Raw genomic sequence first — 26822 nt, 5'->3', positions numbered from 1 at the left:
TTTGAAAAATTCTTTTGTACTTTTTGATGGGTATATTTTTGTCCAGAGTATTAGTTCTTTTCTGCTTCTGTCTTCCAAGAAGTACGGTATACCCTACTCCCATGAACAGTTGTGTACAAGTCTTTGTATGAAACGTATGCTTTCATCTCTCTTGGCTAAATTTCTAGGTGTGAATATCTGGGTCATATGGGAAATGTGTGTTTAACTATTTTGGTAATGGAGTAACTGTTTTCCAAAGTATGTGTGCTGATTTATGTTCACATCAGTGGTGTATCGTAGTTCTGGTTTCTCCACATATTCACAAACAGTTTCCTATGGGTAGACTTTTTAAGTGAGATGTTCTGATAGGTGTTTAGATAGCTCATTGTGGTTTTTTTTCTCCTTAAACTTTTATTTTGTAATAACTTTCAGACTTATAGAACAGTTGCAGAAATAATGCAAAACCTGTCCAGAGAACTGCAATATACTCCTCCTCTCACTCTCCAGGTTCCCAGATCCACCAGTTTTAACATTCTGCTGCATTTGTTGTTTCATTCTGTCTGTCTATCTATCTGTCTACATATAAGTCCATCTGTCTGTCTATCCACCTATCTATCTGCTCTAAACATTTGAGAATGGGTTGTATACATCATGCTCTTTGAACACGTTACTTCTGTGTACATTTCCTAAGAACAAAGGTATTCAATTATGTAACCACCTTATATATATTTATCAAGTTTAAGACCTTTAAAGTTGATATAAAGGCTCCAGATTGTAATCCAGTTTTTTCATATGTCCCAGTATTATATTTGTAGGTATTTTCTCCTCTATTAGTTAGATCCATACTAGGATAAAAAATTGCATTTAATTGTCATTGTCTCTCCCATTGTGTTTTTTTTTTCAATTCAGTTTTATTGAGAAATATTGACATACCATATCCATGGTGTACAATGAACTGTTCACAGTACCATCTTATAGTTGTGCATTCATCACCCCAATCTATTTTTGAACATTTTTCTTACACCAGAAAGAATCAGAATCAGAATAATAATAATAAAAAAACCCATCCAGATCACACACCCCCGCTCCCACCCTATTTTTCATTTAATTTTTGTCCCCATTTTTCTACTCATCCGTCCATACACTGGATAAAGGGAGTGCGATCCACAGCGTTTTCACAGTCACACTTACTGTCACCCATTGTAAGCTACATTGTTATACAATCGTCTTCAAGAGTCATGGCTGGTGGGTTGAAGTTTGGTAGTTTCAGGTACTTACTTCTAGCTATTCCAGTATATTAAAACCTAAAAAGTGTTGTCTATATAGTGCATAAGAATGTCTAACAGAGTGACCTTTTGACTGCATTTGAAATCTCTCAGCCACTGAAGCTTTATTTCATTTCATTTCACATCCCCCTTTTGGTCAAGAAGATGTTCTGAATCCCACGATGCTGGGTCCAGATTCATCCCTGGGAGTCATATCCTGCGTTGCCAGGGAGATTTACACCCCTGGGAGTCAGGTCCCACGTAGGAGGGAGAGCAGCGAGGTCACCTGCCAGGGTGGCTTAGTTAGAGAGAGGGCCATGTCTGAGCAACAAAGAGGCACTCGGGGAGACTCTTAGGCACAGTTATAAGCACGGTTAGCCTCTCCTTTCAACAACAAGCTTCATAGGGGCCAGACCCCAGACAGAGGGCTTAGCACATCAAACCGTCAGTCCCCAATGTTTGTGAGAACATCAACTACAGTCCAGATGAGGAAGTCAATACCTCCGCATCCTCCCTCAGCTCCTCAGGGGGGCCCCGAATATATATTTTTATTCTCCACCCAAATTACTTTAGGATGTGTTGCTATTTCATTCTAATCTATACATACCTACTGTATTTCACTTCCTATTCAAAGTTCCATGTAATGGTAATGTTTGAACAAACTGACTGTAAAAGTTATATTGTTTAGAAAATATAGATCCTACACCAAATAAACACCTCTTCCCTTGGTCTCACATGGAAGTTGAAGTTTGAACACAGTCAGTTTCAACATTGACCCTTTGGCTCAATTTGCTCTAGTCTTAACCAGATCTTCTTTATTCATATCTCTAATTGAAGTCTGGACTCTGTTTCAGCTTTTTTTTTTTTTTTTTTTTTTTAAACAGTTGCTGTATGTGTGAATACTGATATTCATATCTGCTGAGCTCTAGCTCTGAGTTTCAGGTGTAACACAGATACCCAGTGTTCCAGAGACCAATCAGGTTATACACCAAGGAATCAACATCTCATAGTTTGGAGATAGCCATTGCAATTCAGGAATAGATTTGACTGCTGTAAGAGCTTACAATCTGGGGACCATTACAGTAATCATTTCCCTGTTCGGCTGTGCTCTAATATTTAATTCTGAGTTTACACATTGTAGTTAGTCCATATTGGTGAGGCATTATAGTGTTTGCCTTGGTTTCTGGTGTACTTCACTCAACATGCTGTCTACAGGATCCATTCATCTCGTTGGGTGTCTCATAGCTTCACCCCTTCTCATAGTTGCTCAATATTCCATTGTATGCACACACCACAGTTCACCATTCTGTTACTCAGTCAGTGTACCTTTAGGCCACCTCCACCCATTGCAAGTCATGAACACTGCCTCCACAAACACCAGTGTGCAAGTGTCCACCCACGTCTCCGCTCCCAGATCCTCCAAATACACACCCCACAATGAGGTCACAGGACCCCATGGCCCCACATACTCAGCTTCATGTGAAGCCACTACAGTGACCTCCAGAAAGGCTATACCACTCTGCCTCCTCATCAACAGTAAATAGGTACATCCCTTTCTCCATGTTTTCTCCAGCTCTTTTACCTCTATTTATATTTCTTCCTATAATCTTATAGAGAGATATTCACATAACATACAACCATCCACAGTGTACAATCAGTTGTTCACGGCATCATCACATAGTTGTACGTTTATCACCACAGTTACCACTTGAACGTATTATTATGAAAAAGTGTTTTTTTGTTTTTTGTTTTTTTGGTGAATAATAAAAAAGATAATAAAAAGAAAAATTAAAATGTCATACCCTACAATATAATAGAAAGGACAAAAAACATTACCACTACTGAGCATCCCATATCCATCCCTTATTTCCCCCTCTCGTACACATTTAACTTTGGTATATTGCCTTTGTTACATTTAATGGAAGTATACTGGAATGCCACTGTTGACCATAGACTCCAGTTTGCTTTGATTATGTTTTTTCCCAAATACCATCCCTTTTTTCCAACACTCTGGATGGTTGACATTCATTTGTTCTCCCACATGTGAGAACGTTTTTATATTTGTAAATTTAGCTACAGTCATTGGCCACTCCAGTTTTTGCCAAGTTATACAGTCCCAGTCTTCATCATCTATCTCTACCTCTGGTGTCATACATTCCCCTGTCCCACCTCTTTCATCTTTACTCACAGACATCTTTGTTCCATGTACTTACAATATTGTGCTACCGTCACACAGTGTTATGCTGTCTATTTCTGGATCTATACCGTCATTCCTGCTGAACATTTCTGTAGTCCTTTAGCATCAAATGCCTGATCTCTCCCCTCTTTCTATCTCCTGGTAGCCTGTGTTCTCAGCTTTTAACTCTCAAAGTTTGCTTATTAGTGTTATTTCATATTAGTGAGACCATACAGTATTTGTCCTTTTGTTTGTGGCTAACTTCACTCAACATAATGTCCTCAAGGTTTATCCACATTATTATTTGTTCCATGTCTTTGTTCTGTCTTACAGCTGCATAATATTCCATCATGCATATATACCACAGTTTGTTTATCCACTTGTCCATTGATGGACATTTGGGCTGCTTCCATTTCTTGGCGATTGTGAATAATGCTGCAATAAACATTGGTTTACAAATGTCCATTTGTGTCTTCGCTTTCAGTTCTTTTGAGTATATACCTAGCAATGGAATAGCTGAGTCATATGGCACATCTATACTTAGCTTCCTGAGGAATCTCCATACTGTCTTCCAGAGTGGTTGCACCATTCTACATTCCCACCAGCAATTAATAAGTGTGCCTCTTTCTCCACATCCTCGCCAGCACTTGTAATTTTTTGTTTTTTGGATAATGGCTATTCTGGTAGGTGTGAGATGGTATCTCATTGTGGTTTTGATTTGCATTACCCATTGTGTTTTAATATTCATTTCCCTACTTACTGTTTATGTTGAGCATCATTTCATGTGCTTATTTGCCACCCATTCTTCTTTTTTGGTGAAGTCTGTTCAAATATTTTGCCTGAGTTTTTTTGTTTTTGTTTTTTTTTTTTAATAATGACTTTGATGGGCTCTTTATAATATGGATACAACTCCTTGTCATATATGTGATTTACAGCTATTTTCTCCCAGTCTGTTGCTTGTCTTTTCCTCTTCTTAACAGTATATTTTGAGGAACAGTAATTTTAAATTTTGATGAAGTCCCTTTTATTATTTTTTTGTGTTTTGGATCATGCTTTTAGTATTTTATCTTAAGAAATCTTTTCCTAACCCAAGGTTACAAAATTTCTCCTTTGTTTTCCTGAAGAAATTTTATAGTTTTGGCTATATATTTAGGTCTGTGGTGGATTGGAGTTTTTTTGTTTTGTTTTGTTTTGTTTTTTGCATATGAGTTTTCATTTGTTTCAGAACCACTTGTTATTTGGCTATTCTAGGTTCTTTGCATTTCCGTATAAATTTTAGAATTAATTTGTCTATTTCTGCAAAATGTGTTTGCTGGGATTTTGATTGAGATTGCATTGAATATATAGATGGTGTATCTCACCATGTATTTAGATCTTCTTCAGTTTCTCTCAGCAATGTTTTATAATTTTCTTTCAGATCTTGTGTCTTTTTTTAGATTGTATTGTGGTCAGAGAACATATTTTGTGTGAATTGAATTTTTCTATTGAGACTTGTTTTGTGGTCCAGAATACAATCCATCTTGGTGATTTTTGTATGCGTGCTTAAATAGAATGTATATTCTGATGTTACTGGGTAGAATGTTCTATAAATGTCATTTAGTTCAAGATGATCGATAGTGTTCAATTCTATAATGCTTAAATTTTGGCTTACTTGTTTTTCTATTATTGTGAGAAGGGAATAGAGAGAAACCCTTGACTCTGTGGATTTTCCTGTTTCTCATTTTAAGTCTTGCAGTTTTGGTTTCCAGATTTTGGTTTATGTGTGTTGATGCTCTGCTTTAGGTCCATAAGCATTTAGGATTATGTCATTTTTATGAATTATTCTTTTATTATTAAAGTAATGATTCTCTTTGTCTCTAGTTATATTGCTTGCTCTGAAATATACTTTGATATTAATACAGCCACTTTAGCCTTCTTTTAAGTAGTATTAATGTGGTATATCTCTTTCTCTTTCTTTTACTTTTAACCTAATTTTGTCCTTATATTTAAAGTATGATTCTTATAGGCAGTGTAGTGTTGGATCCTGCTTTTTTTATTCAATGAGAAAATTTCTGCATCTTAACTTTGGCATTGCCCAGTGGTTAGCAAATAGTAGATGGTAAATATTTCAGGCTTGTGGACCATATGGTCTCTGTCACAACTTGTCTACTATGTGATGTGTGCAAAAGCGGCTGTAGATATTACGTAATGAATTGAGAAACCTGTTCTCTTCCTTAACTTTGTTCTGCACTTACTGTGTTTTTTACCTTCTGAGTCTTCTTGAGAATTTCTCTCTATCACTGGTTTTAAGCAATTATGTTGCTCTTTGTGGTAGTTTTTTTCCATGCTCCTATTCATTGGGGTTCTTGAATTCTGTGAGTTTTTAAATTTAATCATCTGTGGAAAACTTCTGGCACTTACTTTTTTAAATGTTTATTCTGTACCCCTTTCCTCTTAGGGGAACTCCGATTAAATGCATATTTGGCCATTCAAAGTTATCCTGTAGTTCATTGATGCCCTGTTCATTTTTCTTTCCTCAGTTTCCTATGTGTGTTTCATTTTGGAAACTTTCTCTTGCTGTTTTCCAGCTTTCCTAGTCCTTCTTGCACTATCTATTTGCTGTTATCCCATTTAGTGTATTTGTCTAACATCTTTGTCCATTGTTGGTCAGTTTCACTTCATTGATTTTTCTCTTCATTATAGGTTATATTATTTTATTTCTTTGAATGCCTGGTAATTTTTGTTCGAATACTATACATTTTGAATTTTACCTTGTTGGATGCGGGGTATTTTTGTATTGCTATATAAGTATTCTTGAACTCTCTTCTGGGATAAAGTTAAGTTGCTTTAAAGCTGTCTTGCTTTTACAAGGGTACCAGAGCGTTGTTTAGTCTGTGCTTGATTTTCCCCACTACTGAGGCAAGATGTTCACGACTCTAGTTGATGCACCATGATGAGGCTTCCACTCCAGCCACGGGGAACCATGCACACTTTCCAACCGTCTGTAACATCTGTGCACTGTTCCCTTTTATCCTTTTGGGTGCTTGTTTTGCTATCTTCAGGTATTTTGAACACAATCTTAGAGCATTAGTTAACTGCACACTTTGAGGGGGGTGCTTTACAGGTGTCTAGGGTTGTTTCTTTATGCAGCTCTATTCTCTTCTGCACTTTGCCCTGCAAACTCTAGTCATCTTGGTTTCTCTGTCTCTTCAAGTCAGGAAGACCTCGGGGCTCTGTCTGGATTCCCCTTCCTTGCATCGGAGCTCAGAAACTTTCTCTCGGCAGTAAGCTGGAGCAGCAGTAAGGCTTACCTCATTTGTTCTTGGTCTGTCGGATTGACTTAATGTCCTGTGTCCTAAGTGCATTGTTTCATGTATTTTGTCAGTCTTTTAGGTTGTTTTAGGCTGGAAAATAAATCTGGTCCCACTTACCTCATCTTGTCAGAAGCAGAAGTTCCAATCATGATACTTAAATAAGACGTGGAAGGCTAAAACCTTGAAATCAATATCAAAGAAAATTGGGAAATATGAAAGACTGGGCACAATTACAGTAAAGAGAAGGTTACGTGTTAAAAATAAAAAAGATAAAAGTAGTTAGATTAATGTAAATTAAAATGCTGGAAGCCATCCAGATAAGAGGATAAAAAGTGTAGAAGGAATTAAAGTTAAGGCTATAAGACCCATGGGATATAAAATTACATAAATGTGGAAAATACAGCTAATAGTTACCTTTCTATTTTTTTGTATTACGATGAAACTGTATAAAGATGAAAAACAAAAAACATGCCTGTTGGCCAAATAGAAGAGAGGAAATGAGCTAGAAGAGGTGATGGCCTAACAAAGTTCCCAGGAAAAGACTCCTGGGGAAGTGTCAGTGGCAGCCTCTGTGGGGGACCCTGGACAGCAGGCAGCCCTGGAACCCCCTGGCATTGTCACCCCTGCCCCTCTCACCCTTCCCATCCTCATGGCTGGATAAAATTGTACTTTCCCTGCTGGGCAGCTGCATCATCGTCAACTGGGGAGAAGGGAGCAGTAGGGGGGATGGTGTGTCTGAACCTCAGTGGCCAAACCAGGAGATCTGAGGGAGCCACTGCTTTTGATATGCCTGTGGCATTACTTGCAGTTGTGGTCTTACCCTGGTACTGACTGTGGTGGAAGGACTTGCTATGTCCATGGCATCTTTCAGGGTAGAACCTGTCAAGGTGTGCTGGTTTGTATATAGTATGCCCCCAGAAAAAGCCATATTCTTTGATGCAATCTTGTGGGGGCAGGCGTATTGTTGTTGATTAAGTTGGAACCTTTGGATTAGGTTGTTTCCATGGAGATGTAACCCACTCAACTGTAGGTGATAACTGATTAGATAATTTCCATGGAGCGTGGCCCTGCCCATTCAGCATGGGCCTTGATTGGTTCAGTGGAGCCCTACAAAAGCTCAGACACAAGGAGCTCACTGCTAGCTGCAGCTGAGAGACACATTTTGAAGATGGCTGTTGGAAGCTGCCACTGACATTTTGGAGAGTGCCATTTTGAAACGCAGCCTGGGAGCAAGCAGACACCAGGCATGTGCCTTTCCAGCTAACAGATATTTTCCGGATGCCAGTAGCCTTTCTCCAGTGAAGGTGCCCAATTGTTGGTGTCTTACTTTGGACACTTTCTGGCCTTAAGACTGTAACTTTGTAACCAAATAAACCCCCTTTATAAAAGCCAATCTGTTTCCGGTGTTTTGCAAAAGGGCAGCATTAGCAAACCGGAACACAAGGTAACATTCTGTCTTCCATCTTTATAGATGCTGGTTGTTGTTTTTTTTGTTTTTTTTTCCCCCACTGTGTTTCTTCCTTTCCCTAATACTTAGTGCTTCACTTCTGTTCTTTTCCTTCATCTCTGAGAGTTCATCCATCTTCACAGTTTCATCATTGAACTCCAGGTACTTATGCCTGGTATTTATTGCACAACTATGTGATGATACTGTGAATCATTGATTGTAAACTTTGGATGGATTATATGGAGTGCAAATATATCTCAATAAAATCTGCATTAAAAAAGAAAAAGTCCATTTTTAAAAACATGCTTCTCCTGCTATATAATTTAACTTGTTTGGTCAGTTTATTCAAACACCATAATTACATGAAGCCTTGAATAGGGAGTGAGGTCTCCTTGGTTTGTACAGGTTAGCATGAAATCTCGATGCATCCCAGAGTAATTTGGGCAGAGAATAAAAAGTATTTGCAGAGCCCCCTTGAGGGATGGGGGAAAATGTGGAAATATTAAACTTCCCCACCTGGGGAATTCTTGATATTCTCGCAAGCATTGGGGACTACCAGATTAGTAAGCCAAACCCTTGATCTTGGGGCTTGCCCTTATGAGCTTGTTACTGCAAAGGAGAGGCTGAGCCTACTTATAATTGTGCCTAGGGGTTTCCCACAGAAAACCTCTTTTGTTGCTCAGATGTGGCCTCTCTGAGTCCACTCGGCAGGTGGACTCCTACATGGGACATGACTCCCAGGGGTGTAATTCTCCCTGGCAATGTGGGACATGACTCATGGGGATGAGCTTGGCCCTGGCATTGTGGGATTGAGAAAGCCTTCTTGGACCTAAAGGAGGAAGAGAAATGAAACAAAATAAAGTTTCAGTGGCTGAGAGATCTGAAATAAAGTTGAGAGGTCATTCTGGAGGTTATTCTTATGCATTATATAGATATCCCTTTTTAGTTTTTAGTGTATTAGAATAGCTAGAAAGAAATATCTGAAACTGTTGAACTGTAATCCAGTAGCCTTGTTTCTTCAAGATGAGTGTATAACTATGTAGCTTACACTGTGTGACCACATGATTGTAGGAAACCTTATGGTTCATACTCCTTTTATCCAGTGTATGGAGAGAAGAGTAGAAAAATGGGGACAAAAAGTAAATGAATAATAGGAGGGGGTGGGAGTGATGGGTTGTTTTGGGTGTTTGTTTTTACTTTTACTTTTATTCTTATTTTGAAGTAATGAAAATGTTCAAAAATTGATTGTAGTGAATGAACAACTATATGATGATACTGTGAACAAATGTACGCGGTGTATGATTGTATGGTATGTGAATATATCTCAATTAAAAATGCTGCTCCCTTTAAACATGTTTCTCTTAAATCTAATTTGTTTAAAACAAGAAACATCCTTTTAACAGTAATTTCCCATTCTAAATCCCTTCTTCAAAGTCGCCAGAGGCCATTTCCTCCCCGTCACAGTTTTCCTTCTCTCTGCCTTTGTGCTTAACGATCCCTCTGTCTGGAATACTGTCTTTCACACACCCAGCCTCTCTAGGAATCTGCGTTCTAGTTAGTAGATATTTTTTACAGGAAAAACGGGGTCCAAATGTCTCATGTCTCTGGGTTTCCCTTTTCCCTGGACTTTGGCACCTTAAGTTCTTGCTGCCTTGATTATCTCCAGTGCTTTCAAAGAGTTTTTAAAAATTTTAATCTTTGACCTATTGTTAGTTATTCCCAAAACTTTCAGTGGTTTTTCAATGGTCAGTCATCTCAGTTAATTTGAATTCCAATTTTTTTTTTCCCTTAGAAATAGTCTTCCTAGAGAGATACATTCTTCTTTCTTCATCTCTAGGACGGCTGCAGTTGCTCTCCTTGGAATTCCCTTTGTTTTCATCCTAGAAATTCCTCTTTGCCTTTGTCTTGAGTTGGAGTGCTGGATCTCATGTATTCTTCTTTCTTGGCTTACTCCTTTGGTTTTGTAAAACATGTCAAAGAGAAACTCCAGTGGCAGAATGCATGGTTTGGACAGTATGATTGCCTCTAATATTCATTGGTTGCTTTCCATGTTTTCTATAGAATCTCTGGAACGCATTGTCTCTCCAGTTGGGTTTCTTGTTTTCTATATCCATGGCTTCATTTTTCTTTATTTCCAGTAGTCTCCTGAGAAAATGTATGTGGAAGGAAAAAGGTTTGAGATCTTGCTTATTTGGGAATATCTTCTTTTCACCCTCACATCCAATAGTTTAGCTGCTGTATAGAATTCAAGGTTGAAAGTCACTTTCCCTAAAAGCTGTTAAAAGGCATTGCTATATTGAATTCTAGCCTACATTATTGCTATTGAGAAACCTGACGTCATTCTAATTTCTCATCCTTTGTAACTGACTTTTTTTTTTTTTTTTACACTCTTTCAGCAAGTTTGTACTATTTTTCCTCTGTGTCCTGTGTAAGAGATTTCAGGATGACTTGCCCTGGTATGGGTCTGTTTTGCTCTGTTGTGCTGGAAATGCAGTGGGCTCTTTTCATTCTGGAACCTGGGAAGTTTCTTTGAATTATTTTATTTTCCTCTCTTCAAAACAAACATGTCTTGTTTTGAAACTCCAGTGGTGGCCAAGTTTCAACCTCCTGGACCAAGTCTCTTTGTTTTCTTACCTTTTTTCCTTCTTTTAAAGTGAGGTCAGATTTATTGAGTTGTGATTTACACGCAGTAAAATTCATCCGTTATAGGTATAAAGTTCTTTGAGTTTTGACAGATACACACAGATGTGTAAACACTACCCCAATCAAGATACAGACTTTTTCCGTCACCCCCAAAAGTTTCCCTTTTGCCTTTTTAGTACTTATCTCCTTCCCACTCCCAGCCCCTAGCAAGCACAGATGTGACTTGTGTCCCTATAGGTTTGCCTCTTTCAGAGTATTGTGTAAGTGGGATTGTATAGTCTGCAGCCTTTTGTGTTTGACTTCTTTCACTTAGCACAGTAGTTGGAGATTGTTCCATGGTATTGCATTTATCATCAGGCGGGTGGAATCCTCTTTGTAGGAATGTTTTCACTACAAATTTTATTTCTTTAAAATAGGGTCTTTCAGTTACCTCATTCTTCTTGAGTGAGCTTTCAATAGTTTGTGTCCCTAATGGAATTTCTCTTTTTGATTTAATTTACTGCCATAAAGTTACTCATACATTCTTTTAATGTCTGTAGCATCTGTAATGATGTGCCCTCTGTAATTCCTGATATTCACAATGTGTGTTTGCCCTCCTTTTTTATTCCTGATCCATCTGGCTTCACTTTTTAAAATTTGTTTTTTGAAGATTCAGCTTTTATTTTCATTGATTCTTTTTTTCTATTTCATTGACTTGTGCTTTTATCTTTATTAGTAACTTGCTCTTTGGATTTACTGTTCTTTTCTTTTTCTAGTTTGTTAAGGCAGAAGCTTAGATCATTGATTTGAGATCTTTTCCTTTTCTAATTTTTTCATATTTAGTGCTGCAAACTTCCTCTAAGCACTGCTCTAGCTGCCTCCACACATTTTGATATGTAGTGTTTTCTTTTTCTGTTTAAAATATTTTCTAATTTCTTTTGCAATTTCTTCTTTGACGCATGGGTATTCACAAGTGTTGTTTAATTTATAAATACTTGGGGATTTTCCATATATTTTCATTAGTGATTTCTAACTTAATTCTCCTGTGGCTAGATAATGTACAGTGTTTAATTAAAGTCATCTTTATCAAGACTTGTTTTATGGCCCAGAATACGGACTATTTTGGTGAATGTTACAAGCATGCTTGAAAAGAAAAGAATGTGTATTCTTCTATTGGTGTGTGGAGTGTTCTGCAGATGTTAATTGGATCAAGTTGATTGACAGTGTTCAAGTTTTTTATGTCCTTCCTGGTTTTCTTCCTCTGTCAATTACTGAGAGATAGGTGTTGAAATCTCCTATAATTTTGGATTTGTCAATTTATCCTTTTATGTTTGTCAGTCTTTGTTTTGTGTACTTTGTAACTCAATTAGTAGATATATACAAAATTTTGATTGGTACATCCTTTTGATGAAATGACTTCTTTTTATGAAATGATCCTGGCAATATTTCTTTTCTCGTGAAGTTGTCTTGTCTGATATTATTTATACTGCTTTACAACTTTCTTTCGATTAGTGTGCATCTTTTAACTTTTAACCTATCTGTATATTTAGATTGAATTAGGCTTCTTGTGGACCAACTGGGTCTTGCTTTTTTTTAACTCACATCTGACAGTGTATTTCTGGGGTATGTAGACCATTTGCATTTAATTAAATACATTGTTGGACTTATATCCACCATCCTGCTTTTTGCTTCTTACTTGGTTCATCTGTTCCTTGTATCTTTATTAGTTGTACCTCTTTGTTTTACTATTTTAGTGGTTGCTCTACAGTTTATGATATAGTTCTTTAACTTACCAGTTTGCCTTCAAACGTTATACTTCTTCATGTATTGTATAAGAATTTTAGAAAGGTATTCTTTCCTTTATTCCTTCTGTCCTTTGTGTTACTATTTTCATACATATACTAATACATATTTTATGAATTCCATACTACATTGGCATTATTTTTGCTTACAGTGAATTTATCACATATATGAAGTTTGTAGAATTTTTCATTCCTTTGTGTTGTGAAAAAAGTCCTTTGGACAGCAGATTGATGCTAGGGGGTGTTTACAAGTGGTAAGTGAATTCAAACATGCCTTTCTAGCATTAGTTACAATAGGAGGAAGTCCTGCTTTAGAAAGAAGGGCATAATTATTGGTTAGCCCTTTTAAATGGCTTGCACTTCTAGGAAACTTTCAGTAGAGTCCAACTTTTTCTCTATCCCACCCCCCCTTTTTTTAACCTAAAGGACATTCAGAAATGCGTCCATTTTTAGCACAGTAATGACATTTCCACATCTTCAAACCTTGTTTCTAGGAAGGAGACGATGGCTGTTTTTCAATTAAATGCTGGCCAGAGGGACTAAAGGACTGCGTCACAGAGTTCTGCTTAGTTTACTGGGGAGAAATTAGGTGGGAACTGTCATCTAGAATGCACTTTGAATTTAAATTAGCATATGTGGATTCTCAGACTCTGGGCTTACCCTTGAACATTTCAGGAAAATGTAATGCCAGCAGGTGGCACAATTACAGTAGTCTTAGGTCATTGCCTGAGAGATCCATACCCAGGCAGAATGAGTGTGCAGTTTATGACAAATAAAGGTGCAGTTGATGAATTCTTGATAATATTAGAGGGCATCTGTTACATGTGTTCAGCTCACTTTGAACCTCAAGTAAGAATTGCCTACAAAATACAGTTTTCTCTCAATTTATATGGACTTGGTTCTGATTTTGCCTTGGTTCATTAACGGGTCTCGTAAAACTGACTTGCACTTAGTGTGGTGTCCAAGAGTTTGCATATATGGAATCGGATGTCTTTAATATGAAGTTTAGGAAAGCATTACCTCCTTGCTACTTAAGCAGTAAGCATTGTTTCTTTAGAAGAAAATTATTTTTAAGCTGTTTTAATACCTAGTAATTTCACTTGCCAAGGCAGCATCTCCTTTCTTGTAGAACCGTAACTTTGGTTTAGGAATTGTCACTGATGTTTCCGCTTATATATAAGACACGCGTATAAAAAAGTGGCTATAATTTAATGATTCTTTTGGCCATATTAGCATGATAAAAAAAAGTTAAAAATATTTGGTTAAAATTATTTTGAGGAAACACCAAACTGCATGCTTTCATAATTTAAGATAACTTAAAGCCAGTCAATAGTAATAGAATATGATTAATAATTGTAAAAACCCATTTAGGTAATATTTAAAATCCTTTTTTAGTTAATGGATTACAGCAGTTCAAATCATATATATTCTTTCATTCGTTTTCTTGCCAAGAAAGGAATCCCCTATTCACACAAGTTATATTTGAAAAGAATTTGTTATATAGTTCTTTTTAAAAAGACTTTGTGGTGCGTTTTCCTGTTGAAACAATATTTTTTATAGTGAGCATCTTTCCCAGGCCATGTCATAATGTAACCTATCTTGTAACTGTTAGCTCTCCTTTATCCCCCCGTAAAAAGATTGATTGTGGCAATCGTTTCATCAAGAAAATGTGTGAAGCATTCTAATTTACATTGCTAGATTAAACCAAAAATGAAATACTACTTCCAACTTTGAGACTAACAAAATGGCAAGCCTCAGCTATTGGCAAAAATTGGAGGGAAGGGAGAACACTCAGGTTGCTTGGTGGGAGCGTGGACTGCAGTGAGCACTTTGGCTATGAAGTGCCGTAGAAAATGGACCTATGACCCAGTGGTTGCACTTGGCAGTCTGTGCCCTAGAAAAACACATACCTGTGCCTCAGGAGGTATGTCCAAGGTTTATCGTAACATTTTAGTGGTAAAAAACTGAAAGCATTTTTGATTAATGTTTATATTCATATATTATTATGGAGTAATAGAATATCATTGAAGGAAATCATCTAGATCTCTGTATGGATAAATTTCAAAAACAGCGTAAACAAAGCTGCAGAATATGTACACTTCCAATTTGCTGAATTTTAAAGCCAAGCAAAAACAGTGCTTACATTGTTCCTGGACTCCTGTGCATGCGGGGAAACAGTGAAAAACAGACTGAAAACATGACATCCAGCCTGCAATAGTTGCCGGCAGAGCAAAGTGGGAGGCAAGGGGGTGGAGGCTGGAGGCACTTGAGGACCTGCCAGTAACCTGGGTCCTCACCTTCCGGGTCAAAGATCCTGGGGTTGATCCCGTGCCCTGGGCTTGCTCGAACGGCAGGGGAGTTACTGTGACTGTGTGGATGTGCGTCCTGGTCTGGCCTCTGCTCTTCTTGGTGAAGGCCCAAAATGCCACCACCACAGGGTCCGGGCCTGCGCGACACATGGTGTCTTTTCATCCCACTGCCTTCATTTGGGATTTCTCTCTCCTTTTCCCTTTAGTCATGAATAAATGCATCCTTGCGTTCTCTCTGCTAGCTTTGTCTTGTGCAGGCTTTATAAGGCTGGAATCTGGGATTTTAGTTAGACACAGTGCAAAAAATGAGAACTTGGTCTTGGCAGGTGGCTCTTAGAGGCCCCTCGGGTCTTCTGCTGGGTGGGCTTGAAGGGCTGCTTCTTGCTGGCAGGTGCCTTTGATTCCCAGAGACTAGCACTGTGCCTGTCACTTCATGGCTCAGAAACCCCTTATCTACCACCCAGTGTGGGCCTGGGGCTCTGGATGGGGCCAGTGGGGACAGGTAGGGAAGCTTGGGGAGTCTCGGAGTTTTCACGTAGATTCATTCATTCTCCCCCAGTTGCTGGAAGGAAACCTTTTCACTCCCTTGTTTGTTTCCCTGTCTTTCCTGGCTGGAAAAACCCTTATTGTGCCGGCATCAAGGGCTGTGAAAGGCCCTCACTGGCCAGGAGGGAGAGAGACCCTGGCTGAAACAGCAGATGGTGGCAGGCAGGCCAGCTGGCTGATTTCTGGGCAAGGCAGATGGAAAGAAAGGGATGCGACGGTTAGCCCGGCCCCTCCACCGCTCCCCCGGATGTCTGGGCCCTGGCACTCGCCTCTGTCTCACAGTTTTGCCATGCTGCCCCTCACCCCAAAGGCCCACCCAGAGGAGACCTCATTCCCACCTCTGGGACAGAAAGTGGAAACCCCCAACTCCGAATACATTGTTTTATAAAAACACGCTTATCTGTGGTTCTGCATGGTATTGGTGTTACACTGTGTTTTGGGCAGACATTTGTGGGTGGACTGCATGTCTCCCCCATGACAAGATTTTACCTTGTTCCTGTTGATAAATAGGTTCTGACTTCCAGGTATTGGCTCACAAATTAAATTTTGAAATACAATGTTCATAAGAACTACCTGAACTGCTGTAGGACAGTGTTAACTGTGATGACTCTATAAGCTTCTGAACTCACAAAAAGGTCTCTTTTCTTTCTCCAAATTCATTGAACATTAAGGAATCATTTGCAAATTGAAAAAACAAAGTAACTTCTTTTTTATGAATCAATTCAGTATTCCTGGAGACTATTTACTCATCTGCTTGTGAATCTGACAAGTGATGTGTATAATTGCCTAACCATGTATTTTAAATTTCTCATTGCAAAGAAGAATAACTTTATTTTTGCTTTTAAAAATCCCTTTCACATATCTAAAACAATTAAAAAGTAAATATTTGCTTTTTTTTAAAGATTCAGATCTCTAGTTTTGGATTAAAAAAAATCCAAAACAGATAAATTTATTTTAATTATAGAAAATAATTCAAATATCTGTTGCTGATGGTTGGCAAAAATATTAATACTTGGCTAATTGATTGAAGAATGAATATTTTCACAGAAACTTCATCATTATCTATCTTGGTTAACTTAGTTATATAGGAGCAAAGTTCCTTTTTAAATGAATTTTAAAGAAGTCTGTTGTTTCTTTAAAATGAATAGATTGTAAAGAGTTCAAATTGGAAACTTCAGACCAATCTAAATTGAAGATTAAGTATTTGAAAGTCTTAGTGGTTATTCAGAGGCTGTCATCTGGTTATCCCTGGCATCTGGAAAGATGACAGGGAAAATGTGGTCTTGGTATTAACCTTTGTGTGAGGACACTCACCCTGGCCCCCCCCCCCCCCCCAATCCACAGACAAGCCAGCTGAGAGGAGCAGAAGGCTGGGAGATTACCCAGTGCTTTGTCATTGTCTGGTTCATGGAACACCGGTTGGCAATCCTTACAAGAAGCTTGTCTTTTTTAAAGAAGGTGGAGAGGCATAGAGGCACAGAAAGGAAGGGGCACTCAGAGTGTGGAGATGTAGAAGTAGCAGTGGCAACCGTGGCGAGGACACCGTCTTTGTAAAGGCACGGCATCCCGTCCATGCTGAAATGCATTTTACAAAAACAGATCTGTGACTTGACAGACGGTTGTCAAAGTGTACATTTTCTAGAAGGATTGGCTGGAAAAAGAATAGGTGTTTGTGGAAGAGACCAGGGGATGGTGAGAATTAAAGAGGGTGGAGTTGGATTTTCTCAAGGAAATCTTTACATAGATAGGTTTTTTTCCTTCCTAATGTTGTAATGACCTGAAAATTGATACTGTTCTTCACCTGAGGGCTTTAAAGTCTTTCTAAATATAATGTGAAATCTCTGCTCCCGCCACACTGACCTCTTTGCGGTTCTCACAGTGTGCCAGGCAGGCTCCCTCTTGAGGGCTTTTTCCTCTCTCCGGGACACCGTCTGTCATGGCCTCCAGGCCTCCTCCCCTCTCCTCCTTCAGGGCTTTACCCCGTCTCCTCAGAGAGGCTTGGCTTTCCCCAACTCCCTCCACCCCGCCCCTGCCCCGCCAACTTCCCACCCCCCTCCCTGCCTCCTCTCTGTTTTACATATGTACGCGGTTTATTTTTGCTTTCTGCCCTCGGAATGCCATAAGGGCAGGGCTGTTTATTGTTGGTCTTAAAGTCTTTATTTTTCTATTTCTTTTTATTTGTTACTTATTCTATAAAATAAAATATTTTGCTATTTTTATTCACTGCTGTATCTCCAGGATCTGGAGGGGTATCAGTATCACAGAATGCTCTTTGTGTGTATTTGTCAAAGGAATGTATATTTGCATCTCTCTCTAGATGAGTTTTCCCATTGGCTTTATTTGCATTCTGAGGTTATCTTTGTATTTACAGAAGTGACAGTACCCTCCCAAGGCCTTCTTCCTGGAAAGAGACAATGTGATTTGCATTTTAAGGAAAAGTAGATTAGCAACCATATAGAGAAATAGTGGGATAAGGTTAATTCTAATCAAAAAAAAATGTTTTTCTATAATTGTTACAGAATTGTAGACTTTAAAAAGTTGTCATTCCAGATCACTGAGTCCAGCCGACACACTTTAGGCTGACTCAGAGAGGTGTGAAGAAGTTACATGGTTTGGCCAGGTGACACGGGCAGAGAGCAAAGCCGCACCTCTGGATAGCCTACTGTGTTCCAAAGGGGATGGACGCGCAGTAGGCCTTCCAGGGAAGGGCGAGTGAGTCAGAGAGCTAGGGCAGTGTGTTCATGCAGCACCCATGCCCCCTTTAGTTGAGAATTAAACCCAGAAGAGGTCTTGGCAATGATCTCATAGATAGAAAATGCTGAAAGTGGGGGAAAGTAAGAATTATTAATCCTGACAATGTCCCTTTCAGCCTTAATTCAGAAAAGAAACATAATGCTCAACTAATTTGACTTTCTCTCCGTTGCAGGTGTGGTATCATTAGTAGCTGTTCATCCTTCGACAGTAAACACCCTTGGAAAGCAACTCTTGCCAAAAACCTTTGGACAGTCCAATGTCAACATTGCACAGCAAGTGGTAAGGAGCCTTCTGACGTGGATGGGCCACAGATACTCTGGAATGTGGGTTGGGGTCTTTATGGGTCAATCAGGAGTAGGATTCATCTGTGTGCCATTGTTACCTGTGAAGTTCATAGCAGTGCTTAGATTTTTGACTCAATGGGTCGTAATGTTTGAGGTTTTCCCCTCTAATCAAGGTTTTTACTGCTTTCCCCCTGTTGAATGGTTGGTCATGCTAGATTGTTTACTTTCTTCAGTGTGTCAAGGAACATTATTTTGTAGTGGTAATGATGCTTTCCATGTTTATAGAGGTTCATGTTTTTCAAAGTGCTTATGTGGACCTTACCTTGTTTAATCCTTCCAGTAACTTTGTATTTGGTAAGGTGGGTATTTAAGAGGAACCTGAGTCAAATCATGAAAAATTAAAAGGAATAAAAATTTCAGGACAGCTGCCCGTGGTGCTGGCGCACAGGTAAAAGGCACCTGAGCCGACACGAGGGCCCAGGGCTTCTGGTTCTTCTGCCGTGTCCTTGCCACTGGCTGCCAGTGCGCATACTTGTCTTTCCTTGCATTCCACTGTGTTCTCGCCTGTTGTTCGCTAACAGTCTGAACTCTTAGTCTAATAAGTATTTTTCACATGTTGAGAACTTGCCTTGGCATAAGGAGTGGAGGTAGCGGTGGGGAGCTGGCAGGTGCCTTTTGCCTTTGCCTTGTCTGCAAAGAGGCAGAGGACACGCAGGCCACAGGGATCCCTCCCCTCTCGAGGTCAGCAGGTGCCAGGCCACGAGAGGAGAGGGAAGCATCCGTGCTGTGCAGAGTTCACAGGTGTGGGGTTGAGACCCTTCAGGTGGTTATGGGAGGAGTGGGAGATTGTCACCAGTATCAAAGGACACTGGCTTCTCTCGCAGGTCTGATGATGCAAGGAAAAGGCCAGGATGGGATGGATCCCTGTGTCGGCTATCACTTTCCTTCCTTAGTAGTTTGCTGTTTCTGCTGACTGTTACTAACACTGCCTTTTACTGATTTTAGTTCCTTTTTTGTGTGTCCTTCACCCCCCCCCCCCCACACACACACACTCTCTCTGATGAGTTCCAGTTGTGGGCCTATCAAAGACATATCCCAATCAGAATCCTGCGAGAGGAGGGGATTATGCCTACAGGCATGAGAATCAGTGCCCCTGGTGGGCAGGCAGGGGTTCTTTCACCAGAGTATGGAATTAAGGATGAACGTGCAGAATCACTGGCGGGATGTTAAGGGTTTTCAGTTCCTTCCTGGGCTCCTTCACCGGCGGCTGAGAGCGCGGTTGTGGGTGGTTGGATGTGCATCCCTGTGGCCTGTGTGTCCTCTGGCTTCGGGTGCTTCCTGCCAAGTCCTGGGCTTTGGGGGAGGAAGTGACTGTCTCCGGCCCCTACTCACGTGGTCCTGCCCGCTGTGCTGGAGATGCTGTGTTCCCTCCAGAGGGGGCTGCAGTCTTCCAGAACCTGGGAACCCGTGTGGTTTGCCGTCCTCTTTTGATGTGAAGAGAGCTTCTGTTCGGAGAGGAGTTGGGGGTAGGATCCCCTGTGGGGGCTTTGTGCTGGCTGTGCCAGGATCGTTGGTCGCTTTGTCTGGTTTATATGGTTCTCCTTTAATCTCAGTTTGGGGCATGTCCTTTCTTGGTAATAGATGTTTTTTTGTTTAGGGAACAATTACTACACACTACTGATACTTGGGTCATTTTCCAGTTATAATCTTTATTTAAGATTCCTTTCCGTAGTTTACATTTTATTTAAATACGTTGTAAGTTTTCTAGGTCCCTTCAGTGGATTTTAGGGTTTTGAGTTTTAAGCGAGAGCTACTTGTGCCCACAGCTGTTTTCCCATGCACATTTGAGAACACCTCTTCGCCAGTACTCAGCCCATGGGCCTCTTCCATCCCTGTTGGTGCCTATTAGGACCTCTTACTTTGGCGTGGCCTTTCGTGAGTTTGGATTTACACATAGGGCCAGAGGTAGCACGGCTGAGAGAGAAGGGAATGGGGTTCTACTGTCAAACAGAACTGTATTCAAATCCCAGCTTTTCCAATTATGAGCTGTGTTTACTAGGCAATTCATGTAATTGCCCCCGCTGACTCATTCTCCTCATCAGTAAATATGATAAAATTTTGCTTTTCAGAATTGCTGTGAATTATTGGAAGTGATGGCATGTAAAAGTCCTAGTATGGTATTTGGTATATAACAGGTTTTCAATAAATGTAAGTTTGATTTTTATAGATACTGTGTGTTGTAGTACAGCATTTAGTTGGGGTAATAAACTTCCTTGATTATAGCAGCAGTTCTGTTTTTGTGGCCAGTGTCAGTAATTGGGAGGAAAATTAACATGAAGATTATTTTACTTGACGGAATTTAAAACTTATCAATCTGAAAGCTAAATTAACAGTTTGATGTAAGCTGATTTGAGTGGCGCTAGTAATGGCTATTTTAATGTCTTGCAAAATCCCATTTCTGTGAATTTTAACTTGAACTAGGGTGCCCTCCATTCACAGTACATCTTGTGGGAGTTTATGTTCATTGCTGGAAATGAGGTCATATTCTGAGATTGCTGTCCTTTAAAAGACTTAACTTTTAAAGCACCAAGATATTTTAAAACTATAGTTATTGCAAACTGTAGCACTTAGGCAGAAAAGCGTGTACGACTTGCTGAAACAAACACCTGTGTAACCACCACCCAGCTAAGAAATAGAATATGGGAAGCACCCCAGAATGTCCCCTATGCCTCTTCCAATGATGACCCTTCCCTCCCCTCAAAAGGTAAGCATGGACATGACTTTTATGGTGAAAACTACCCTTCCATTTTATAGTTTTACCACCTGGACATACCTCTCTAAACATTGTATTTTTGTCTATTTTTTGCATTCTTTATATAAATGCAATCATTACAGCATGTCTACTGAGAACGTTTTAGTTTCAGTTTTTAAAGTATGTGCAAGTAAGGTGCAAAAGGGATGCCGCTGCCCCGTATCTTATTTCTTGATGGGTGTTCGTTTTCCCTTAGGCCACATTTAGTAAGGGGGCTAGATTTTAAAACCCAGGTGTTCACTTTGGAGGCAGTGAGATTGGCTTGCTGGAGGTGTGTGGGGGGAAGCACAGCACCCCAGGTGAGATCGGCCAGGTTGGCTTTTACCAGACCTCTGAGGCCAGACGCTCAGGTCTTCACTGCATAGGTCTTTAAGTGGCAGCCTAGTGTCGTGGGACCTGCAGGAGTTTCGAGTCAAAAGACCTGAGCTGGAGTCCTGTCTCTCCAACCACTTACCAACTGTGTGGCTTTAAGCCACGTTATTTACCTTCTCTCCACACTCAGTTCAGATCCAAACCATAACAACCCTACCTATTTCCAGAATCACTGAAATGATTACACAGACTCCGTGTAAACACACTCTAGTGCTGGGCCTGGTTATTCCTCCTTCCTCACTCCATGAGAGGCTGAGCCATGGCGCTTTCTCTTGTACCCTCCTGGAAAATATGAGGGGTGGAGATGAAAGCTACCACCATCCTGGAGGGATAATCATTAAATAAGAGGAGGTAGATGTCACCACGGACTCCTTGAAACACTCCATACATAATAGGATCTTTTCTTCTCTGGTCCCTGAGCTGCCAACTTACAAGCCTCCTGGAATAGGAGCTGCTCCCCAGGTGGCTCTTTGATTTCAGGAGCAGATGGAAACCACCCGGTGCTGAGTGTGGGAGCAGCCATCTGCTAGGATTTGGGGGGCAGGCTCTAGCCTCAGCTGCTGAGGCTTCCCTATGGGGCCTGCTGCGGTCGTACGTCCCCAGCCACTCCCCTGCTGAAATAGTGTGTTTTGAAATCTTGTTCTCCTTCTTTCTTCCTCGGAGACTTTAAGCTCTTAATTCTTGCTTTTCTCTTCTTACACTGCCCGTCTCCCCACCCCCGTTTACTTTCTCCTCTCTTACCTTCTTGGTCCCCTGCTCTCGCTGACACTCCCTTAGTTGTTTGCCCACTTTTCCTTCCTTAGTTCTTGCCTTGCATGACCTCCCATGCTCTCAATTTCTTCCTCTGATTCACAGTGTTCATCATCATGTTTGTAGCTAATAGTGTAAAAATGCAATAGTGATAATTTGCAAACTATTGGTGTTAATAGATGTGTGTGCATGTGAGAACTATAGAAAACATCCTTCTACAGTATAGACACCTAATCAGTATTCAGCCTAGCCTGTATCAAAGTCCAGAAAGACAGGGGGAAAAAGACTTGAGCCAAACAGATGTTAGAAATTCTTGGCAGTAAAGTTCATGTTTTGGTTTTAAGAGAACTCTTCAGGCTTCTACTTGAGATGCCAACTCTTACTTTACTCACAACACTAACAAGTTCTTTTTTTTTTTTAACCAACAAATTCTTATCTGGTGTCTACTAGTTTATCTGATGTCTAAGTCTGTGATTGATTAAGAACAACCAGTTACAGGGGTATAAGGGACCTATAATGTCTAGTATAAGAAGACACACCTAGAGCCAGGAGAAGTGATAGCCCACTGCCTGAGGAGACAGAAGACATAAAAAGGCAGCTATAAATGTTTAAAAAGTACAGCACCTTGGATGTACTTAGAAGGGTAGAAAGTCCACTCTCCCAGACATCTTCAAGAGGGTGCAGGTCAGCATGCAGCCAGGTGTTGAGATAAAGCGTGCTTCCTTCTTTCTGGGAGGTGAGGTGTGCACAAAGAAATTTCCCACATGGGAGAGCATTTTTTGAAGATTTCCGCATAATATAGTAAAAATAAAAAAGTAAAAAGAGTAAACTCAGTTTTTGCTAAACTTAGCTTTTTATAATGAATGTGAATACACAGCCAGTGTGTATGTCCTGAGGCTAGTATGCTGTGTTTTTTTGTGGGGTTTGTTTTTTTTTTGGAGATAAAATTTCACCAATGATTGAGAGGTTTTTTTTTCGCTCCCGAGGCCATGTATGCTACAGCTACAGTCAACTCAGGATAGTTGAAGCTGAGGAGAGCTCAGGCTAAACCACATCTCAAGTGTGCTCCAAATGCTTAATTGAGTTCCTGTTATCCAGAAAAGAGTTCATTCATTTAATTAAGCAGTTATTGAGCCTCTGCTGTGTACTTGGCCCTCTGGTTGTCTGTTCTTGTTGCAGAATAATTTAATTGGTATGATTCTGGTCTGAAGGTTCAAGTAAGAACCAGTGAAGTAATAGAATTCTAGAGAAAGGAACAATAAAAACAGGGTCATTTTGTCTTAGGGTCAGGATGGAGTGTCTCGTGGAATCCTGAGATTGAATTTAAATCAGCCCTTTTCTCAGGGAGAAGAAGACACCTGTAAGCTCACTTAAGAATTGTATTTAGAAGGACTTCACCGATTGGAGCTTCTCCCCGTTTGCGCTGGGTGTACTTGCATTGCTAGGCAAGAGCAGCCCAAGTTCAGAGATGTTAACTTTTCTAAGTCTTAAATTTACTTTGCTGAGAATATAACCAATCAATTTAAGTAAAGAAATGGGCCTAAGTATGTGCTTTGAGTCAACAGATATTCTGTGTTTTTCAAAGTGTTTTGACCTTGACCCTTAGTAAGAAATAGAGTTTATGTTGTAACACAGTATGCCATAAATGCATGCATACTTAGATTTAACAGAAATAACAATTTCAGAAAACATTACTCATCTGTGGGAGATTTGGTCTCTTTTTCTATTCTATTTCATTTTTCAAAAAAACTCATTAATTTGATTTCATGGCTTAGTAATGAAGGTTGATCCAAGTTTGGAAAATTCAGATTAATCTTCTTTCATTGGGAATTTAAATATGTAAATATTACATTTACATGAAAATCCAAATGAAAAGAATGAAAATTCAGTTGAACTGTTTTTCCTCTCATGGGTTGTAATTTGTGTGTGGACAATTACTCCCAGATTATCTGGGTTTAGAGACAGATAATTTAAAAAAGCCCCTCTGTCAGCTGTTCACAGGGCCATGGCAGGTAATGTATTTATCCCAGTAAGAAGGGGAATTAAAGGCAAGCAGCCAGCTTAAGATAACCCAGGAACATTAGCCATAGTGAATCTCCTGAAAGATATATTCTGTTCTCTCCTGATTGGAGGCTTCCCCACTAACATTCAGGTGTCTAATTTGAGTATGTTTAACTGAAGTTTCTTAATGCATACTAGCAGTTTAATTGCCAAGGCATTTTGCTTTGTAGTAAAGTGGATCTCTTAACATTTACTGAGAAATATGCTTCTAAATAATTCTACTGAATCATTTCATTGATAACAGATACAAGGATCATGCAAAAAGATCTTTGAAAAGTTGACATTTTAATTGGCTTTGTAAGTTAGGCTATTTATTCCCAAATGTTAACATTTAAATGTTGATTGATAGAATTACAGTTGTAAGTCCTTCTTGTCAAAAGTCAAACCACTTATTCAATTCCTTTAATGAAGAAATAATTATTGAACACCTTAGACACCCTACAAAAAGAATTATATTAGGCCTTTGTGTGTGTGAGGCTGGTCGATAACAGCAGCTTGGACAGTGTTTGGATGGCTGGTTTGATCACTGAGAGTTGCTGTTTTTGCCAGATGTATAAAACCCACGGGTAGTGTTTTAGTTTCCTTGGCTGCTGGAGCAAATACCATGAAATGGGTTGGGTTAAACCATGGGAATTTAATGGCTCACGGTTTTGAGGCTAGGAGAAAGTCCAGATCAAGGCATCATCAAGGCAGTGGTTTCTCCCGGAAGACCGGCATTCTGGGGCTGGCTGCCGGCAATCCTTGGCTCCTCTGTCACATGGCAATGCACATGGCGGCCTCTCCTGGCCTCTCCCTTCTCTTCCGGTTCCACTGACCTTAGCTTCTTTCTTTCCCTGGCTTTCATTCTGTTTATAAAGGACTCCAACAATAGGCCTGATTGAGTCTGGCCACACCTTAACTGAAGTAACCTCATCAAAAGGTTTGCTCCCATTGCTGATTGCCCCCTTCCTCCTCCCTTCCCCTGACTCTGTTTGGTGTGCTGAGATCCCTAAGACGGTGTCATTGGGATAAAACACCCCAGTGCCCAGGTGTTGGTGATTGACTTGCTGATAGTTACACTGCCTGACTGACTGATGAAACTTCGGCTGTTCTGTGATCCTAAATATGCTTTTATTTTGAGAGCTGTGTATGTGTGTTTTTGGTCTGCCTGTTTTTAGTACTACTTAAGCATACAATTTTATCCTTGTCCATATTTCCTTTTAATGAAGGAAGTAAAAAAGGGTGAGAGGAAAAATAGCAACATTGTTGAAGTTCCTCATACAGAATTCCGTAACCAGGATAATTTATAAACATTTACAGTCTCCCCCCACCCCCAAATCCTTAAACTTGAACTTTACTGAGTCTCGTTTGCAGTTTAGTAGTTATTCATTCACCACTGGAAGTGTGCATTGTTTTGCTTTTGGCTTGCTTGGGCTGTTTGAAGTTTCCTGTGGCTTTTGTTTAATTTGAGAAAATGTCAGGTCGGTGAAGGGGAAAATAAAGACACATTTAGAACAGATGTGATCTTATCAGTCAACATTTCAAAAGTGTCAGCTGTTGGGTACTTATATTACCATTGTTCTTTCTAATTCTTTGTGGTTAATAAAATTCAGAAGTGGCTGTAGATAATGAACAAATAATAAAAATGGCAGCGTCATGATACGGGAGATTTCTGATTGTGTTCTGAATTGTCTTTTTTAACTGTAGGTAATTGGTACACCTCAGAGACCTGCAGCGCCAAATACTATCCTGGTAGGAAGTCCACACACCCCTAACACACACTTTGTATCACAGAACCAGGCTTCAGACTCCTCACCTTGGTCTGCTGGGTGAGCAAAATTCCTCTCAAACTATTAGAAATTAACAGAAATGCTTAGAATATTAATCTTAACAGTTCTCCATTGTGGCCAGATATGTTGTATGATCATGCAGTAGGGCTCCTGCGTAGCTTTATTTTTTTTTTTTTTTTGAAAGCTAATAATGAAATCAGCCTGTTTTTATTTAAAAAAAAAAAATGTTCAGTGCTTATCCAGAGTAGAGCTGTCATCAAAAACACACTTTCACCTCAGTAGATGAGAAGTCAGATTACTGGGAAAGCAGCGTGCCTGCAGTAGTGCTTTGGTGTAATTGTTACACTTTAAGGGTTTATCATTTCTTGGCAGAAGAAGAGGAATTTCATCCACTCAGTGGTAGCTTTGAAACTTTTAATTGTCTGCACTGGAAAATAACAGTTTAGGAACTGCAGTGTAAATGTGATAGATCTCATAGGAACTGTGCCCCCTATAACTGTAAATCTAACTTTTAACAGCCCCATTACTTAATACCTCTGACGGTCCCACCAGAATGGATCATTTCTACCTCTAAAGCAAAA

The 26822-nt window shown here is 39.8% G+C and overlaps 1 protein-coding gene across 5 annotated transcripts in view; it reads left to right on the top strand.

Moving 5' to 3' along the window:
* Window positions 1–26822, top strand: part of TFDP1 (transcription factor Dp-1) — a 127769-nt gene that overhangs the window by 86341 nt on the left and 14606 nt on the right. For all 5 annotated transcript variants that reach the window (XM_037800454.1, XM_037800452.1, XM_037800455.1 and 2 more), the window contains 2 exons: window positions 18366–18472; window positions 26159–26280. In XM_037800454.1, the coding sequence (XP_037656382.1) occupies window positions 18366–18472; window positions 26159–26280 (229 nt within the window). The remainder of the gene's footprint in view (window positions 1–18365; window positions 18473–26158; window positions 26281–26822) is intronic.

The sequence above is a fragment of the Choloepus didactylus genome, chromosome 12 (genome assembly GCF_015220235.1).
Source record: "Choloepus didactylus isolate mChoDid1 chromosome 12, mChoDid1.pri, whole genome shotgun sequence".
Classification (NCBI taxonomy): Eukaryota; Metazoa; Chordata; class Mammalia; order Pilosa; family Megalonychidae; genus Choloepus; species Choloepus didactylus.
Note: the sequence above shows the minus strand (reverse complement) of the source record. Positions and strands in the feature narration are given on the sequence as shown.